Source organism: Malaclemys terrapin, chromosome 15, assembly GCF_027887155.1.
Source record: "Malaclemys terrapin pileata isolate rMalTer1 chromosome 15, rMalTer1.hap1, whole genome shotgun sequence".
In the NCBI taxonomy this organism is placed as follows: Eukaryota; Metazoa; Chordata; order Testudines; family Emydidae; genus Malaclemys; species Malaclemys terrapin.
The window spans coordinates 10,674,479-10,695,068 of NC_071519.1; the positions used below are offsets into that span (position 1 = coordinate 10,674,479).

Consider the following 20,590-nt stretch of genomic DNA (forward strand, 5'->3'; position numbering starts at 1 on the left):
TGCTAAAATCTGGGTTTTAGCTGAATGGGCCTAAGGAGAGAATCCCAGGTCAGGTACTTTACACCCTCATTTTGAGAGACTAACGAGGAACCGCAAACAGGTGCAATACGCCACAGGATACTGGAAGAAGGAAGTTTGGGGCGGGCTTTAGCAATTAGGTTGCTATGAAGTATCTCAGCAGTTGGACACATTCATAGATTGGAATTATTAATAAATAAGTGATGTAAATCATGTGTATTAATGCTTGATGCTTAATTATGGACTTCCCAAAGGCCACATATGGGCAGGGGCAGCTATTGAAATTATTGTAATCAGAGTAAAGGAGCAGATATGGTATATAGCCATCCTATTACCATAAGGAAGGGGATAAAATACCTCTCCCAGTTACCATTTTTGCAGGTTTGTTGGGTCCCCGAGACAGTGTAAACTGAAGCAGGGCTTCCCTTCTGATGGGCTCCCTTGCCCCTCCATCTTTGTTTCCAATGGTGTGGATAAGTTATAAGTATACACAATGCAAGATAAGTATGAACAATGCAGGATCCTTACTACAGGTATTTAAAAGGGTGTCATAAGGAGGAGGGAGAAAACTTGTTCACCTTAGCCTCTAAGGATAGAGCCAGAAGCAATGGGTTTAAACTGCAGCAAGGGAGGTCTAGGTTGGACATTAGGAAAAAGTTCCTAACTGTCAGGGTGGTTAAACACTGGAACAAATTGCCTAGGGAGGTTGTGGAATCTCCGTCTCTGGAGATATTTAAGAGTAGGTTAGAGAAATGTCTATCAGGGATGGTCTAGACAGTATTTGGTCCTGCCATGCGGGCAGGGGACTGGACTCGATGACCTCTCGAGGTCCCTCCCAGTCCTAGAATCTATGAATCAATGAATCTACACTTACCTTATTCTAAGCATTATGTATATTGATCCTTGCCTATTATATCATTATAACTGTCCGTATTAAATAAAATTTGTGTATGTTACACCAAAATTTCATCTTCAGAATTAACTCTGAGTAGCCACCTACAAGGACAAGTTATATCCCAATACATAATCTTATAGGTGTAAAAATTGTACAGGCTACACTACCACCCTGTGACATCATCAACCAAGTGCCCATTTGTGCCTGGGTAGGGGCCCTGCTATGGGAGGGAGGAATGCAGCAAGGACTCAGGAAGGTTGGCCAGGGTCACTGTGAATAGAGATGGGGAGGTTATATGGGGATGGGGTAATGAGTGGGAGAGGGAGATCAAGAGTTAAAATAATATTTTTGGGGGGAGAAATGTATAATGAAGTGAAACTGAACAGAAATAAAACTGGAGTGTAGGCTCTAAAGCCACAAGGGTTGGGTACGAATTTGGGGTTAAAGGTCTGGGATCCCCCACAGCTCTAGATCCCCAAACCTCTCCTCCCTCCCATTGACCCTCCCAGACCACTTCCTGGGTGCCCTTCCTCCACACTCCCCTCCCCTTCTTCCCATTACTCTCAGCCGTCACCACCTCCCAGCACCTTGGAAACTTATTATGTTCCTTCCTCATCCCTCCCTACCTCATCCCTCCCTGATCCTTCTTACCTCTAACCCTGCACACACCCTCCCCATGTCCTGGCACCCCAGAATTATCTACTGCCCCCTTCTCCTCCCCTCCCATGGCTCTGTTCTCCCTTCACCTGTGGGGTCCTGAATGGCAATATTATACGCTCTCCTATCAAAAGAGGAGCTCATCTGACTGTCACACAAGCCAGGCATGAGTCATACACCAATTTACTCAACTTAATTCAGAATTGTACAGACAGTATATTTTCTTCTTAAAATGAGGAAGAAGGCATGAAAGCTACAGTTATTAATGTATTTTAATGCGTCCAGTAAGGATACTTTAAATACAATTTTTAAATGACTGACAGAACCAAAAATGCAAATGTCCAAAAAATTATACCAGCAAGTGGGAGATAAGGCCAAAAAATGTGGGCAAGGAAACTTGTCAAAACTTGTTTGATTACTCCTGGGGGAATTCTGCATCAGTGCATGTGCACAGAATTCATGGCCTCCACAGATTTCTTTGCTTACCTGCAGAAAAATGACTATTGACGGGGAAGCAAAGGGAAGCCGCAAGAGCGGTCATTTGCCCACTCCTTGGCAGTGTAGACAGGTCAGTTTGGCAGCTGGTAGAGATGTAAATCACCGCCTGAGGGTGTGGGGCTGGGTAATCGTGTGTGTGTTTGTGAGAGAGAGAAACTCTGTCCCTCTTGCTTGCTATTGCAGCATGCTTGGCATGGAGGGGTAGGGGTAGTGGCTTGGGGCATTTCTGAATTGTTCCCATTGTTAGTGAATTCCCCCAAGAGTATAAAACAGGTTGGCAATGTAAGGGAGCCTTAACATTTGTACGAGTGGTGTAAAAGAATCTTATTCTAAAGGACAATATGGCTTTATAAATGCTCATGGTGCATTAGTGATTAGAACTGGTCTAAATTTTTGGACTGAAAAAATTTCCTCTCAAAACATGCTCCATGAACTGAGCATATGGCTCCATATATTTGTTGACTAATAATTACAAGTAAAGGGTCAATACTAGCTACATTACTATTAGACTGAGGGGGGTTGGTGATTTCCACCAATGCTCCATGCTCCCATTCTCCATCCATTGTATTGTAGTTTAAATAAATTACCAAAATAATTGAAACAAGCTGGATTCTATTGCATTATTTTGAGGGGAAAAATGCAGAATTTTAAAACATTGTGCACAGAATTTAATATTTTGGTGCAGAATTCCCCCAGGAGTAGTATAAGTAAAGGTATAAAGTTGTTACTCAGGTTCTTCAGAGACGCCACAGCTTCTAATAACGGAGGGGATGGGGAATACTTACCCAGCAAGGCCACCGTCTCATAGTTCTCCTGCATGACGTCTCTGTAGAGAGCTCTCTGAGCGGGGTCCAGCAGAGCCCACTCTGCCCTGGTGAAATACACAGCCACCTCCTCGAAAGTCAGCAGCCCCTGAAAGCACAAGAGTCCCTCACTCAGTACCTGCTGCCCCAGTCACAGCCCCATTATTTGTGGGAGATCAGGGTCATGTAAATTGAACATGTAACTCCAAGAGCTTCCAAGTCCCACCCCCACCTTGCTTAGAGCAGCCAGGAGGCATCAGAGGGTAGAGTAGAACAAGAGAACCTTTGTGTCTCTCAGCTGACAGAGGGAGGCAGGGTCTTCACATTTATCTCACACCCACAAGCCAGAGCTTGGTACAGGAGATGGAGCTTCCAGCAGTGTCCAGAGACAGCCCCCTGATAGGAATCCCAACACCCTCTCAGCAAAATATATGGAAGAAAGGAGAAGTCAATAGGAAAGTGTATACAAGTCAGAAGATTGGAAATGTAGCAAATGGGTAAGGGAAGCAAACAGAAATATATGGCCAGCAGAGCCTAGGAAAATCAGAAGGAAGTTTTTAAAAGTATATGTACAAAAAGAATCCTAACAATGGCATTGGTCCATTATTAGACGGAAATGGCAGAATTAGCACACACAAAAAATGCTGAAGAGATAAGTGTTCAATAAGAATTTCTCTCCTAGATTTTTTTTTGGGGAAAGCAGATGATGTAGTCCTATTATATGATGATGAACATGACTCTTTCCTTTCCAATAATAACTCACTAGGACGTTAAACAGCAGCTATTAAAGTTAGATGTGTTTAAATCAGCAGGTCCAGATAACTTGCATCCGAGACTTTTAAAAGACCTGGTGGAGGAGCGTGGTGGACTGTTAATGTTGATTTTAATTAGGACTTGGAACACTGGGGAAATTCCATAAGACTGGAATAAAGCTAATGCTGTGCCAATATTTAAAAAGTATAAAAGAGATGACCCAGCTAATTACAAGAGTTAGTCTGACGTCGATACTGGGCAAGAGAATGGAGCAGCCGATACTGGATTTTATTAATAAAAGAATTAAAGGAAGGTAATATAATTGTACTAATCAACAAAGGTTTAGGGAAAATAGATCCTATCAAACTAACTGGATATCCTTATTGGATGAGGCCAGACGACTGGTTGATATGTTGCCCCGGATCTGAGGGTGACAAATTTGTGTATACCCCAGAATATGATCAAGCTGATTGCAACCATATTGTATGCATTCAGCCACCAGGAATTAATTAATTAGAACACAACATAGTTAAGGGTTAATTTGAAAAACAGGCTTTTAGAGGCAAGGTCAAAACTACACCTCTACCTTAATATAACGCTGTCTTCAGGAGCCAAAAAATCTTATCGCGTTATAGGTGAAACCGCGTTTTATCGAATTTGTTTTGATCCACTGGAGTGCGCAGCCCCGCCCCCCTGGTGTTATATCGGGTCACGTTATATTGGGGTAGAGGTGTAGCTGGCATTTTCTGCTAATCAGAATGGGAGGAGGGGAGAGAAGTAAATAACTGAGAATGACAGAAGATAAGTGGATGAAAACCTTGAGTGTAGATGCCTCTGATATTAGAAGTTTATTGAAAGTTAGGAGACGTGATGAGCCAGTAGGGGTCATTATGACCTATATGTCTTGAGAAGTCAGCTATAAGAAGTTTAGATAATAGAGTGTACTTTGGAGCAGTCATCTGGAGCTATCCTTGAAGAGAAATCTTTCCTGTCCTCTTTTGTCCCTGGCAGGGAGGCGTTTGGCCAGCACTGACCCATCGTTGATTACTCAATACTGTCCCAGAATTTAGGTAAATACCTGGGATGTTCTAAATCTATTGTTTATCTGTGTGTGCGTAAATCTAAACATTGCAGTGTTAGACACGAGCACGCTTACTTGCATTACTCTCTGATCAGACAGAATTGCTTTAAGTTTCTGAAAAACCACAGGTAACAGATAAAGCTAAGAGTATTGATTTAATATACTGAGACTTCTGTAAGACACCTCACTTGGTTCAGTACAATATATTGATTAAAAAAACTAGAATGATACAAAATAAACACGGCATACATTAAATAGATTAAAAACTGACTGATAGATTCAGGCTCCAGCACTGGGAATCTGGGAAGTTTTCCCAGCCTTGGCTGAGGGGTTATTTCCTCTTCCACAAAGAGGGGAAGTTCCACTCCTATTCCTTAAAAGTAGACCCCAGATTACACAAGTCTCAGCAGGTTTGTCACATCCTGTCCCCTTCCTTCCTGCACCCGAGATATTTCCTGCCTCCCAGCACCTCTAGAAGCTCCCACCTTCCTATGCATTTACGGCTCCTCTCCCTCCAAGCAGAACCCAACACCAGCTCCCTGATAATCCCTTACCTGAGCCAGCTCCATTGCAGCCATTTCCTTCCCCCTGGGAGGAGGGGATGATCTGGAGCGAAATGTGGACGTTATTCTGTAGCCTGCCAGGATGAGAAGGACAATGTGAGAGAATTCAGACGGGGTTTTTGTCCATTCCACAAGCCGTTTCCCCCCAGGATTTTTCCCTGCTAATGGACATTCTAGGTTCTGCCAAACTGCGAAGCACAGAGTGACCTTATTCCAGTGCAGGCCTAGCCCCCTCCCACCAGGGTGTAACCCTCTGAGACATGGTGAAACCCTCCCAGTAACAGGGATCCTGACCGAGATGTGGCAGTAATAGCAGAAGCCAAGGCTGGGGGTGCTGAGTCCATCCAGGCAAGGTCACAAGTCTGTAGGTGGTGGAGCGCCCCCTTTAGGAGGAAAAAGTCCCTTGCTTCTTGCTGGCAACATGCACAGCTCGGCGGTTCCAGGTTCATTTTTGCACAGGTACACATGCGCACCTTTCCTTTCATCACACACATGGGGCACTCAGACCCGGTTCTCCTTATATGACTATCATACCTCCACCACTTTGCTCTCACTAACACTTCTCCCAATCAGTGCAGCTACACCGAGTACCATGAGTGCAGGCAGATAACGCCCAGTGGCTGTTGCCAGCTCCAGGGGGCAGAGTTAAGGTTGCACTGGAATGCACATTAGCTCTCCATTTCCTAGTTTTTGGAGGTTTGAGTTTTGCTGAACTTGACACTCTGGAAGGGCCCAAAATACTGCTGGGCGACCTTACCTCTGCATTAATGAAGGTGTCAGGGACTAGATGAATGTTCAGTAAATACCCAGAAAGTGATGGCTCCCCATCCCTACCTGCCATTCACACAGGCAGCAAAGCCCTGGGAAAGGCAACTTTCAGAGGCAAAGAGAAGGCGATAGAGCTTAGAGGTTCTCTGCCAGTCAGGATGGAGTAGCAGTGAGGGAAGTTTGGTAGTTGGAGGGGTGAAGAGATTTGGGTCATGCTCGGGGGGCAGAAGCGGCTGGGACTGGGTAACCCGGGGCTGGGCAGTCTCCATGGGGGACACATGCTCCTCCTGTGCCCCTTCCACACTCGGTTGCTGGCAGAGAACAGCCACCTTGCTCCCAATCCCAGAGGCAGCCAGGTCTCTGGGTTGTCCCAAGCGGCACTCGCTAACTCTCTTCCCATTGGGGAATAGCTCAGGGCAACCATTTCCCACCCAAGCAAGGACAAATCCTGCAGATAAAATGGGTGGGAAACGCCCTAAATCTGAGGAGGTTTTAAACAAAGGTTGGAGCTTTACAGAGAAGAGGGGACAAAAATCAGTGCAGAAGATAAGAGAAATAGGGTCATTTTATTCACTATCGGGGAGCACCAGCTGCTCAATCCAGACTCCCAGATCACAGTGGAGGCAGTGGCATCCTGCATTTTACCAAGAACTCACACCCTGCACAAACATCCCCTCCCCACTCCCATCTCTTCTCCCTATGCATCTCTGAATCCCAGAGCTGCTGCTGCCTCTGACGCACCCTGGCTTCCACTCCCGTTAGTGTTGGGGGGACCTAATCCAGCTCCAGGAGTGAGCCCTAATTTCCCCATCATATGAGGCAGTCCCAGCTGAGAGGGGGGTGACAGGGGAAGGGGGTACAAGGAGACAAGGAGTGAGATTGAAAGTTGTTGTAGCCATGTTGGTCCCAGGATATTAAAGAGATGGAATATTTTTTTTCAATGGGTCCTAAAAGAAATTACCTCACCCACCTTGTCTCTCCAAGAGATCTGAAAGTGGCAGAAGGAGACAAACAGGAAGACAGAGCTCAGGACTCTAAACCAAACATTTCCAATCCCCTGGAGGAAACTGCATTTCCCATCTGCCCATGGGTGTGTTCTATATGAGGGACCACCCCATTCCTCTCTCAACAGCAAGAAGAGACTGCAGCCAGCCCCAGAGGGTCCTTCCCCACCCTGGGATGTGAAAGATCCTTGTGCCTTAGGTTCCACACTGGGCAAAGGAGGTTACTAGTACTTCCTCCCCAGACTCCCCGGGGCAGCCAGGGATAATTAGTGGGTTATGGGAATTAGAAGAGGAAAATTCATTAAGAATGATGATATTTGTGTGTTTATTAAATCCCCAGACCCCCACAAATCCCCGTCCTTCTTCTGATGAGCTATAAATATCTAAGGGACTCAGCTACTGATCCTACAGGGAGTTTCTGCCACTCCCCTCTTTCTATAGCAGCTCTTTTAAGAACAGGCCAGAAAAACATGGAACTACTTTAAACCAAATTCTGGAAGCCGCTGAGCATGCACAAGTTAAAATGAAACCAAGGCTCCGTCTTACAAGGACCTGGCCCCTAGTGCAAAATTATAGACACTCGACAGAAATCCAAAATGGCCACTTCATAACTGATACAATGTTATTGATCTATTGACTTCTGGGAATTACCAATAAAAGAAAGAACCCAGTGAAGTTGATACCATGAGGGAAAGATCTCATGTGTCTTTACAAATTGGTATAATCTAATCTGGAACTTTATACAGTAAAATGCCTTATTCGTAGCCCTATGGCGATTGTCTAGTGTCACTAAGGGGCAGAATTAAGGTTGGATGCCTTAGCTGTGAATTTCCATCCCCTAGCATATTGCGATTGCTGTTTGGTAGGCTTGGCTGAATCCATTATGTCTATTTTTTTATTAATAATTTCAACAGATGATATCTATGTCTGTTTTTTAAGCCCTTTCTCCAATTTCAGTGTTCAGAGCTGTGGGCAGTTATGGGGGTGGTCAGACAATAATTATGTAATTACATGTTGAGATTCAAAAAAGCTAGATCTTTAGAACGGTTCAAACAGAAATTGTCAATGTCACATGCAAAATATACACTGTAAATATCCTTCAATCAAACTCAACTTTCTCCAGAAGCATTTTTGTCATTTTGCCTATATCAATTTTTTTCATCTGTGTGCATTTGCATGTGCAGTATAATTGACATGTACTGATTAAAAATCCAATCCTTTCAACCGTACTTTTAAGTAATGAAGTACTTTCATTCTTTCACTTCCTAGACTGTAATGCGTGCTCTGAGGATAATTACACCCTCCCTGTGATGCATTTCACCCTCAGTCCCTGTCACGTGCTCTCCACTTTAACCCCATCGTGATGTAGCTCCTTTCTGGGAGCTCTGCTGAGGCCAGTGGCATTATGATCAGAAGGTGACACTCTGACACATGAGCAGAGACACATGAGGGAGGATGGAGGATGAGGTAACATGGAGGCTACCAGGGTTGAACATGGCCCTACAGAGTGTGGGGAGCAAACTCCCTCTCAGCCTCTCCTCTCTCCCACCTCCCAGAGTCAGTAACTCTGGCAAATCGTCCCCTGAAATCTAAATAGCCCGGATATGTGAGACAATATCAGCAAGACCAGAGTAACGCAGATGCTTTAGGGGCTGCAGTGTCAACCCCCTCGCCTAGTTGAGGGGAGTGAAGATCTGCAGTAGAAGCAGGGGTGAGGCTGGGGGAGGGGGACACAGCTGATGTGGGACTGGGAGCCAAGTGGCCCAAGAGGCCAGAACTCATGAAGGGCTGGGAGCAGAAGTTCTCAGGACAGTTTAGAGGCACTTCTGTGTATTTCCCCCCTGTTTACCATCCTGCCATGTATTTAATTTGGAAACTTTTCATTCACATTTAAACACATTGGAGCTAAGCTGTTTTGATACATTTCCATTCAAAATGCTACAGTTTTAATTAGGTGCATAAGCATCTGATTAAGCAACAGAAAGCAATCAGTAATTGACATGCATTCATTAACTTGACTGGTTGCTGTGCATCAAATTTAAAAAAAACACCACCAAAACAGATGGTGTGAGTGAGTGTAAAAATATCAGGCATTAAGAAATGGAAATTAGACATCAGTTCATATCCCATGTGCTCATCTTGTAATTTTAATTACATAGCTTTAAGGGACTGAATAGTAACACCATGTTGTTTTAATAGCATTAGAGTCTGTATAACTGTTTGCAAGATTTCAGTGGATATTGTGAACCAGCAGTCTTAACCTTTTACTTTGAGATTACTAAATACAATCCAGTGCACCACTCCTGAAAGACTGCAAGCTCTGGCCGGTGACATGCTCCCTAGAGAGCAAACACCGACGAGCCCTTCTGCCCTAAAAAGTGCTTTTGGCTCTTTGACATCGCTTTATCCGCCCACCAGACAATGCTATAGGTAACCAGGTAATTACAGCAGACCTTCACTAGGTACAGTTCTACCAGCTATGTGCCAAAATTCAAATGGTTCTGTTTGTTTTATCTTTCATTCAGCTTTGCAATTATTAGATCCCATTTAAAAACTGGAACTGAAATAACCAAAGCAAGTTAAGAAGAGAGTGGCCTCAGGCATAAGTGGGGGTAAAACAATAAAGGGAAAGAACTGACTTTGCAAAAAGGAACATCCCAAACTATCAGAGCCCCAGACCCCCGTCCAACTGAATCCACCCCAGCCAGGCATAACAAGCTGGGCCCCTGAAAAATCACCCATCCCGTCTGGCAGTGAATGCTGCGTGTTCCAGACGGAGCTATGGTGCGTGCGTCTGCTCTGTTGACGTCCTGCTCTAGCACGGAATGCACCACGGCCACAGGGAGCAGAGACATAGACTCCTAAATGTGCAGAAAACAAAAGAAGCGGTGGTTTCTCCATGGATGCACAGGCTGTCTTGGCAGGGCAGCTCAGCTGCAGTCCCGGCACACAGCTGCGGGTGGGTGTCCTGGGTCAGGGGAAGTCAGTGCCCAGGCCTGTGGGGCTGTGCTCCTGGCTCATACCTCACTGCTGCCCCTCTGTTACCAGCTGCACTGGTCAGCCAGCCCCAGGCCTCACTGAGGTCACTGTCTCCCCGCCCGCCCCCCGCAAGCCTTCAAACTGGGACATGGTGCACCAGTGCCAATCAGAGTGCACTAGTGTAAATTCTGTCTATACTAAGGTTTTCCACCAGTTCCTAAAACACCAGCGTGGCAGAGACCTTCAGCAGCCAAAACAGCCCCTAGAACTGGGATCTATGTCTAGCTGTGTCACTGACAGCCTGGGTGACCTTGGACACGTCAATGTTTCTCTTCCCAACTTTAGTCTATTTACCCAGCTGCCCACTCACTGGGGTCTCCTCTCTCCACAGCTGCTCACCACTAAAACTTGTGTGGGTGTCCCCAGAGCTCAGGTAGTTCAGCTCTGGAATAGTCTTACAAGAGTGGCTGTGGAGTCTCTTTCCCTGGAAGTTTTTAAGAACAGGTAGGACAAACCTCTATCAGAGATAATCTACATATACTGGGTCCTGCCTCGGCAGAGACAGCTGGATTTGATGACATCTTGAGGTCTCTTCCAGCCCTACATTTCGAGGATGCTACGCAATATATATGTATAAAAACAAAACATACAGGAAAAAAAACCCACCACACACAATGTCAGGCAATTCAGCAAAAAACAAAAAAACCCACCCTACACTCCACAGCATAAAATGACAGAATACAAAGGAGAGCAAAGCAACACAAAGCAAACTAGGACAACCTAGGACAAAAGTACAGCATGCAAAAGAGCTCAGCTCAAACCAACCCAACACAGGCATGAACCAACCTGAGGCAAAACAATGCACCATAAAACTATGCAACACAACGTGGTGTGATCACAGTTCCAAATGGCACCATGCAAAACAGCTCAGTGTAGAACACGACACGGCACAAGACAGAATTATTTCAATGTAGGCATAGAAGGGATCTTGAGAGGTCGTCTACTCAAGCCTCCTGTGCTGAGGCAGGACCAAGTATCCGTAGACGTTCCCAGACTGGTGTATCGCTAACCTGGTCTTAAAAACCTCCAATGATTGAAATTCCACAACCTCTCTTGGAAGCCAATGCAATGCAAATAATGAAATCAACACAACACTGAACATGCACAAGCTGGGCTTGAAGTTAAGGGGAGAGGCAAAAATTCAAACAGTCTGGGTTCAGTTCCCAGTTTTGCCCCAAACTCTCCATGCAAACTTGAGCAAATTACTTCAGCTCTCTGAGCGTCAGTTTCCCCATTGGCGTAGTGTGAAAAACTGCTCTCTGTCTTAATTTGCTACCAGTCGCAGTTACTGATCCGTAAGGTATTGTAAAAAAACTGCCATCTGCCCTAATCTGCTACTGGAACAGGGGTAGCGAATTGTAACCAGTAGCAGTTACTAATACATAAGGTTGTTATTTGCTGACTTGCTAAAACTTGACAGTGGTGGGGGATGGAAGCACAGGCTTCAGCTTCCAAACAACCCAGCCTGGTACACATCTGTTTCAAGTACCTCTTAATAGAGCGAGGCTATTTAAACATCATTTATTTTGCAGCTTCATTTACTGTGCTCACAATGTAGCATCCAGACATTGATACTTCTGCCCAAGTGACCTGTGGGTTGGATTCATTTTAGTGGAACGTGGGACATGTGGTGGATAATTTAAATTCTTAATATCCTTCAGCAAAAAGAAGAACAGGAGTACTTGTGGCACCTTAGAGACTAATAAATTTAAATTTGTTAGTCTCTAAGGTGCCACAAGTACTCCTGTTCTTTTTGCGGATACAGACTAACACGGCTGCTACTCTGAAATATCTTTCAGGTTCGCCTTCGATATACTTCTATGCTGGTGAGATGTCTGACCATTACAGTTCATCAACTCGGCAGGCAGGCACCGGCAGCAATGCACTTGTCCTGGTGCCTTGACTGAGAGAGGTTTCTGATCAAAGGGATTCCAGCCAGCTCCTGGGGTAATAACTCATTGGAGATGTATCAGAGGGGTAGCCGTGTTAGTCTGAATCTGTAAAAAGCAACAGAGGGTCCTGTGGCACCTTTGAGACTAACAGAAGTATTGGGAGCATAAGCTTTCGTGGGTAAGAACCTCACTTCTTCATTGGAGATGAAAGGGCTTGTTCAGAAAAAGATTTTGACATCTGTAGGGTAAAGATGAGCCAGGTGAGTTTATCTCCATGCAGGTGTATTTTAGATTCTGGGGCTAGGTAGAAAGGAGAGAGAAGTATTTGGGATTTCCTATTTACCTTCCTCAGGGCAGGGCCGGCTCCAGGCACCAGCTGAGAAAGCAGGTGCTTGGGGCGGCCAAGGGGAAGGGGTGGCATGTCAGGCTCGTTGAGGGCAATTCGGCGGAGGGTCCCTGTCCCTCTCGGAGGGAAAGACCTGCTGCCGAATTGCCGCCGAAGAAGAAAGCGGCGCAGTGGAGCTGCTGCGGATCACAATCGTGGCTATTTTTTTCCCCGCCGCTTGGGGTGGCAAAAACCCTGGAGCCGGCCCTGCCTCAGGGCCATCTATGCTCACCTGACTTTTTTTATGGCAGAAGTAGTTCCTATCAAAGGTAAATGATGAAATCCTAAGAGGAATTCAGGGAATCCCAACAGCAGATAAGACAAATTGGTGAACTCTTATGAGACTTTATGCAGCCAGATACACTGGTAAGGGATTCTTTGTTTTAAAAAAAGTCTCTCTGCCCCTCCCACCAGGGTATAGTCATGTGCTGCCTGGCACAAGGGGGGCTGTAATCTTGGTTCGGGTCTCAGTTTTACCTGGCACAACAGTGGGGTCTCATCTCACTTGGGGTCTCTGCAGTGCCTAGCAAAGGAGAGCTAAGTTCTCTCTAAGCTGCATGGCCACCCACCAGCTTATCAAGGGCTGCGCAGCACTCAGGCTGAGGCGGGGAGAGATGCCTCTCTCCCAGCCCTGGACCTGCCATGGCAGGGAGAGGCAGGGACAGACACTCTCCCACAACCCCATAGCTGCTGCAGCTGGGGACAGGTGCCTCTCCCCAGTCCTGGATCTGCCGCAGCAGTGAGAGGCAAAGCATCATAAAATATCAGGGTTGGAAGGGACCTCAGGAGGTATCTAGTCCCATCCCCTGCTCAAAGAAGGACCAATACCCAGACAGATTTTTGCCCCGGATCCCTAAATGGCCCCCTCAAGGTTGAACTCACAACCCTGGATTTAGCAGGCCAATGATCAAACCACTGAGAGATGCTCTCCCCCAGCCCTGTAGCTGCCAAGGGAGAAGCGCCCCTCCCCAGCCCCGGAGCTGCCGCAGTGGGAAGAGATGCCTTCCCACCCAGCCCCAACCCAGCTGCTGCTGCGGGGAAAGAGGGCTGGAGGGAGTCTGCACCCCCAGCCGGAGCCCTCACCCCCATCCCAACCCTCTACCCCAGCCCTTTGTCCCTCCCACACTCAGAACCCCTCAGCCCTACCCCAGCCACACATCACCTCCATATTGAGGTACATAACAAAATTCATTCTGTACATGCATGGGAAAATGAGAGGGAACATTGAGAGAGGGTCTGTGATGTCAGTCAGGGTCTCTGCCATGTGTGGCACAATAGGGACCCTGATCTTGGACCCTGCACTAGGCTGAATGAAGGCCCCAAACTTGGTCAAGGTCTGTGCAGCACACCGTGGGCCCTGAGCTCAGTCCAGGTCAGAGCCATGTTCAATACAATAGGAGCCCTGACCTCAGTCACGGTTTGTGCCACATTTGTCACAATGGGGATCCAGCTCTTGGTCAGGGTCTGGGCAGAGCCTTCCACAATGCGGGGCCTGATCTCTGTTGAGGTCTCTGCCATCTCCAGCACATCAGGGGCCCTGATCTCTGTCTGGGTTTGTACAGGGAGGGATGGGGGGGTGGAGATACAGGGCCTGATCTGGGGGAGGGGGCGGGATTCCAGGCATCAGATTGGGGAGTTCTGGGAGCGGAGGTAACCCTGCAACCTCCAACATGGAGAAAGAGTCAGGCAACAGGTTCCCTCCAAAAAAGTAGAAGAGGCTGCATGAGGAGCACCTCCACATCAGTGAGGATTTTTTTAAATGAGAGCTGGATAATAATATGGGAAATGGTAACATCTGATGTTTGAAATCGGTATTTAGTAATACAAAGAAAAGGCTGCAAATATGGGGAACTTTAGCATCCTTCTCACTGGTTAGAGGAAAAGCTTGAGGAATTTTCTAGCAGTAGTTGACACAAGGGAAAGAGATAAAATTTGAAAGGATTTCAGGTCAATCTTTGATAGCTAGAGAGAAAAGGGCAAAATTCGCAAGGGTTTTATATCAATCAATATTCAAGAAGTTGAGGAAAGGGCAACACCTGAGGAGCTTTGATGTTCTCAGATAAATTAGATGGGAAAATCTCCAGGAATAATAAATGAGTCAGACACCTGGAGAGAAAAGTGGGAAGTATTTCAGAAGTGAGGAGAAAATGGGGTACAAACTAAGTATTTGCCAATATAAGAGAGAAGCACCAACATCTGGGGAGATTTTATGTCACTGTTCAACAGTTCAAGCAAAAGGAAGGGAAATTTGAGGGGATTATACAGCGATATTCAATCAAACCAGAATGGGATGGATTCTCTTTCCCTCACATTCACAGGGCCAGGAGGGAGCCCTGGGTGATGTCCTTGTCACAGGGGAAAGGAGCGGGGCTGGAGCCAGAAGGTCGCTGGCAGTGGGGTCTGGGAATGGGACTAGCAGGCAGTTGTTTGGGGGGGAGGGGGGAGGAGGAAGTAGTTGGGACTGGGAAACCTGGGGCTGGGCTGTCTCCAGGGGGACGCTTGCTCCTCCCTTCCCTTCCTGGGCCTTTCCATGCCCTGTTGCCAGCAGAGAGTGCCCCCCGCAAGCTGAGCCCAGAGGTATCCCTGTCTCAGGGCTCTCCCAGCCTCTGCCCATTAACCCTCTGCCCAGTTCAGAAATCACTCAGGGGAACGATTTCCCACCTAAACAAGGACAAATCACTGCAGATACAAATGGGGGGAAACACCCCAGACCTGAGATTTGAACGGGCCACTGGTGAAGTGGAGAGAAAATGGGGCACAATCGGGGGAGGGGAACAGAGACCTTCTCAAGGATCTGAGGGAAAGGGGGGGGGTCACCCTGGATGTGGCTCGTTGCTCTCTAGGGAGAAAGGGGGCAGGGCTGGAGAGGATGGGGGGGTCCCCACGGGAGGGGGCAGCGGTAAATCCGAGGGGATCTCAGCCCCCCCTTCCTCTCCCCGCTCCTCGGGGGTCACCGGCTCTTCTCCCCCCCCCGGCCATGTCCGGGCTGCACGGACATTTTCCATCCGCCCCTTTCCCAGATCTCGCCCAGCCCGGCAGCCCCCGCCCGGCCCCACGCAGGGACCCCAGTGGGGGCTGGTTCTCCCCCGTGGGGCCCCAGGGCAGAGCCTGGCCGGGCCGGGGGCGTTGGGCTCCTGCGGGGACAGCAACTCCGAGCCCCCCGCGGGCGCTGCCCCCAGGGAGCAGATCCCGGCGCTGCGAGATGCCGGGTCCCCCCCACGGACACTGGGGAGAGTCACCGCCCGGCCCCGCCCCCGGGGCTCGCTCCGGTACCTGGAGGCTGCAGCTCCGCAGCGGGGCGGGCAGAGCCCGGGGCGGCCCCAGCGCGAGCAGGGCGCGGGCCGGGCAGGGGGGGTTAATGGGTCTCCCCGGCACAGACCCTCCTGCTCCGCCCGGGGTCCCAGATCACAATGGAGGCAGCAGCAGGCTGCAGCGTGGCATTTCCATTCGCAGGAGCTGGTCACACACCGCCCTTCCTCCTTTGTTCTCCGGACTCCTCCCCCAGCGCTCTCAGCGCCCTGGGCTGCCAGCTGATCCTGCGCCTAAGGACATGGGGGGACGCTCGCGGGGAGGAGCTGCCTGGAAAGCCCCATGTGCCAGATTTTCTGGGAAATGTAGTTTCTCTGGGTTCTGCCTCTGCGCATGTAGGATTGTCCCCCACCGCCCTACACTGCGATCTGCACATGCTAAGAGCCTGCAGCTCGAGAGACGAGGTGAGGGCAAGGTTACATCTGTCACTGCACCAGTCTCTGTTGGCGAGAGAGACAAGCTTTCGAGCGGCACAAAACTCTTCTCCGGCTCTGGGAGAGGCTTAGGGTGACCAGACAGCAAATGTGAAAAATTGGGACAGTGGTTTGGGGGGGGGTAATAGGAGCCTATATAAGAAAAAGACCCCAAAATCGGGACTGTCCCTATAAAATGTGGACCTCTGGTCACCCTAGAGAGGCTCCCACTGTACCGCATGAGCCAGGCAGAGCCACAATGCCCCAGAGTTAGCAGCCCGGCTCGTCATCCCCCGTCCAACTGGCTTGCGTATTATTAAGCCCCCCCCCGACACCCAGCCTTAACCACTGTACCCAAAAGAATAAAACTGGGGAGGGGGATGCAGCCCCAAAGGAATTCTGGGCAACAGGTCGACCAATAGGGCTGCATGTAATTCCATAGACGCATAGGACTGGAAGGGACCTCAAGAGGACATCTAGTCCAGTCCCCTGCACTCAAGGCAGGACTAAGTATTAACTAGATCATCCCTGACAGGTGTTTGTCCAGCCTGATCTTAAAAATCCCCAATGATGGAGATTCCACAACCTCCCTGGGAAATTTATTCCAGTACTTAACCACCCTGACAGGGAGTTTTTCCTCATGTCCAACCTTGCTGCAATTTAAGCCCATTGCTTCTTATCCAAGCACATGGTGCAGCTGGAGGATACACCACAAATACAGTCTCCACACTTTCCCATAGGGCTCCACACAACTGCAGCCATCTGGAGCAAATGTCCCTTCTAGCATTCAGTTGTAAGCAGCCTGCAGGCAAAAGCCAGGTGTCACTGTTAACTACAATTACATCTGTATTACACACACACACACACACACACGCTAGGTGCCAGGCTCCTTAGCCATCAACTGTCTTGGGTAAATGCCTATGTCTCTCTTCCTCCTCCTGATTGGGTTTTTCCAGGCAACACAGTTCCCTCCCTACACCAGGGGTTCTCACAATAAATTTTTGGTGGCCTCGAAGTGCAACCACCAACTCTTGCTGGTGGCCACACTGACAGTTTTCCCTGAAATACTTAATTAACTTTAAAAACAATGAGGAGTCCAGTGGCACCTTAAAGACTAACAGATTTATTTGGGCATAAGCTTTTGTGGGTAAAAACCCACTTCTTCAGAGGCATGGAGTGAAAATTACAGATGCAGGCATAAATATACTGACACATGAAGAGAACTGGAGTTTATTCCTTTGCACATGGATGAGCATCATAACTTGGTCCACCATACCATATGTCCAACTCCACATGGTACGGTCACACCAGACTTTCTGTTACTCCTGTGTTGTAGTTAGAGTCTCCTGGGCAAAACCTAGGAGTTCTGTGAATTTTTCCTGGAAGGCCAACACAGACTCCACCACAGACTCCCCTTCAGGAGAGGTCAGACCTTCCCGTTCCATGTTCATTAGGTCCAGGGGCCCAGTATCTCCTCCCATAAAGCAGTTGAAAAGTGGACGATCCTGTGCATTCCTGGGCAAACCTCCTCACAGGGAAATGGCAGGTAACTTGGGCAGTTGGTCCACAAAAGTTTTCAACATCATTTTAAGGGTTCCATTAAATCCTTCAACCAGCCAGTTACTCAAGGGTGGGACGGAGGTGACCAGAAGTGTGGAACATCACATTTCTCTCATAGTCACTCAAAACGTTGGAAAACATAATCCCAACTATACACATAAAATGGTGGGGTCTAAATTAGCGGTTACCACTCAAGAAAGAGATCTTGGAGTCATTGTCGATAGTTCTTTGAAAACATCCACTCAACGTGCAGCAGCAGTCAAAAAAGCGAACAGAATGTTGGGAATCATTAAGATAATAGGACAGAAAATATCATATTGCTCTATATAAATCCATGGTATGCCCACATCTTGAATACTGCGTGCAGATGTGGTCACCCCATCTCAAAAAAGATATATTGAAATTGGAAAAGGTTGAGAAAAGGGAACAAAATGATTAGGGGTATGGAACGGCTTCCGCATGAGGAGAGATTAATAAGACTGGGACTTTACAGCTTGGAAAAGAGAAAGCTAAGGGGAGATATAATTGAGGTCTATAAAATCATGACTGGTGTAGAGAAAGTAGATAAGGAAGTGTTGTTTACTCCTTCTCATAACACAAGAATGAGGGGTCACCACATGAAATTAATAGGCAGCAGGTTTAAAACAAATAAAAGGAAGTTGTTCACACAGTGCACAGTCAACCTGTGGAACTCCTTGCCAGACAATGTTGTGAAGGCCAAGACCATAACAGGGTTCAGAAAAGAACTAGATTAATTCACAGAGGATAGGTCCATCAATGGCTATTAGCCAGGATGGGCAGGGATGGTGTCCCTAGCCTCTGTTTGTCAGAGGCTGGGAATGAACGACAGGGGATGGATCACTTGATGATGACCTGTTCTGTTCATTCCCTCTGGGGCACCTGGCACTGGCCACTGTTGGAAGACAGGATACTGGGCTAGATGGACCTTTGGTCTGACCCAGTAGGGCCGTTCTTATGTAGAGCAGAGATAAAATTTGCCCTGAGTCTAACCCGCACAGACAAACCCCACCCAGCTGATTGTTGCTAGCGAGGCATTAGCCACCATATTCGCCTCTAAAGGAGAGAAAATCGACTACCACCGGGATATATTTTTCCTCATCCAGGTAACTTTGCTAAGGGGCCCTACAATGACCAAAGTGACCCGCAGAAAATGTTCTGCTATGATGGAAAGTGAAATCAGGGCAGCCTTGCCCTTATCTTGGGCCTTTCCCACACTTTCACCTGGGTCACAGGACTTACAGTATTTTTGTACTGCCTCAAAAGCCTCCCCCTAGCAGAAGTTCTGGAGTCAGCACCGTTTGATGTGCTGTATTCCTTGTGCCTTAAGGAGTGCATCTTGTGGGCCAGGCTGAGTAATCTAAGCTGGTTCTTTTGTGGTACCAAAAATTGTCTCCATGTTTTTTCTGGCTGCATTCCCCTCTGCAGTTTTATTCTTTCAGGTACAGTGGTTAAGGGTGGGCATGAGAAACGGGGGCTTAATACTCAAGCCAGTTTGGCAGGGATGAAGAGCAGGGCTGCTAACTCACGCCAGGCATGACTGCTCTACCCAGCTTGTGCACCTATTGAAATCTGGGAGGCGGGCGGGCAGGCATATGCATCTAAAGGCCCCTCCCCCAGCTTGAGGGTAGGAGCTGCTGGACCTGGGATTCAAATAATTATGGGAGACAACTAATGAATCAGGAGTGAGGAGTGAGGGTCAGGAGTGAGAGTCACAGGTACAAAGTCACAGATCCAAGCAGAGAACTTTGGTCAGCACCCACTGCTCCTCAAATGTGTCTAGGGAGCCAGTGGACGCCGCCCAGAGGAACTCTGCCCAGAGACATGAGCCAAGGGAGGAACAGAAGTAAGCTCCACAGTTGCAGAGCACCTCCCTGTCCAACATCCTCCTCCTGGAGTTATAGATGGCCACATTGGCCAACTCCAGGAGGACATGAGTGCAGGAGACTAGACCAGATGATCTCTCAAGATCCCTTCCAGACCTACGATTCTATGGAATGACATGCAGCCCTATTGGTCGACTGTTGCCCAGAATTTTTCTGGGCTACATTCGCCTCCCCAGTATTACTCTTTCTGGTATAGTGGTTAAGGGCAGGACCGGCTCTAGGCACCAGCAAAGCAAGCACGTGCTTGGACAGTTCCAGTCTCGGAGCTTGGGGTGGCAAAAAACCTAGAGCCGGTCCTGTTTAAGGGTGAGCATCAGAGAGGGAGGCTTAATACTCAAGCCTGTTTGGCAGGGATGAGGAGCCGGCAGAGCCGGTGCTACCATTAAGGCGAACTAGGCGTTTGCCTACGGTGCCAAGATTTGGGGGCACCAAAAAGCAGTGCCCTCAATTTTTTTTACAGCGTTCCTCCCCGAGCGCGCGGTCGCCGCTCCACTTCTCCCGCCTCCCAGGCTTGCAGCACCAATCAGCTGTTTGGCGCCGCAAGCCTGGGAGGAGAATTGGAGTGGGGGTGGCGTACTCGGGGAGGAGGTGGAGCAGAGGTGAGCTGGCGTGGGGAGGTGCCGCACAGCTCCGGGGGGGGGGGGGGAGCTGCCACGGGGAGGGGGCTTCGGGAGGGGGGTGAGCTGCCACAGGGGGGCGCCTCAGGACAGGAGGAGGGGTGGGGAGCTGCCACAGGGCTGGGGGAGCGCAAGGTGGAAGTTTCGCCTAGGGCGCACGGAACTTCCTTGCACCGGCCCTGGGAGCCGGGCTGCTAACTCTGGGGCGCTGCGGCTCTACCTGGCTCCTGAAGTGCAGTTGGAGCCTTTCCCAGACCGGAAGAAGAGTTTTGTGTGGCTCGATAGCTCGTCTCTCTCGCCAACAGAGGCTGGTGCCCTGACAGATGTGACCTTGCCCCCACCGTTGTCTCTCTAGCTGCCCGGCTCTTGGCATGCACAGATGGCAGTGCAGGGAGAATCCTACATGCGGATAGGCAGGACCCAGAGAAACT

General features: G+C 48.5%; 1 protein-coding gene across 2 annotated transcripts in view; it reads right to left on the reverse strand.

Annotated features, from left to right (window-relative positions):
• The window catches only part of LOC128823014 (zinc finger protein 436-like), a 446,052-nt gene that overhangs the window by 9,835 nt on the left and 415,627 nt on the right, over positions 1 to 20,590 (reverse strand). For both annotated transcript variants that reach the window (XM_054005016.1, XM_054005015.1), the window contains exons 2-3: positions 5,260 to 5,342; positions 2,854 to 2,980 (exon numbers count right to left, since the gene is read on the reverse strand). In XM_054005016.1, the coding sequence (XP_053860991.1) occupies positions 2,854 to 2,980; positions 5,260 to 5,283 (151 nt within the window). In that variant the 5' untranslated portion in view covers positions 5,284 to 5,342. The remainder of the gene's footprint in view (positions 1 to 2,853; positions 2,981 to 5,259; positions 5,343 to 20,590) is intronic.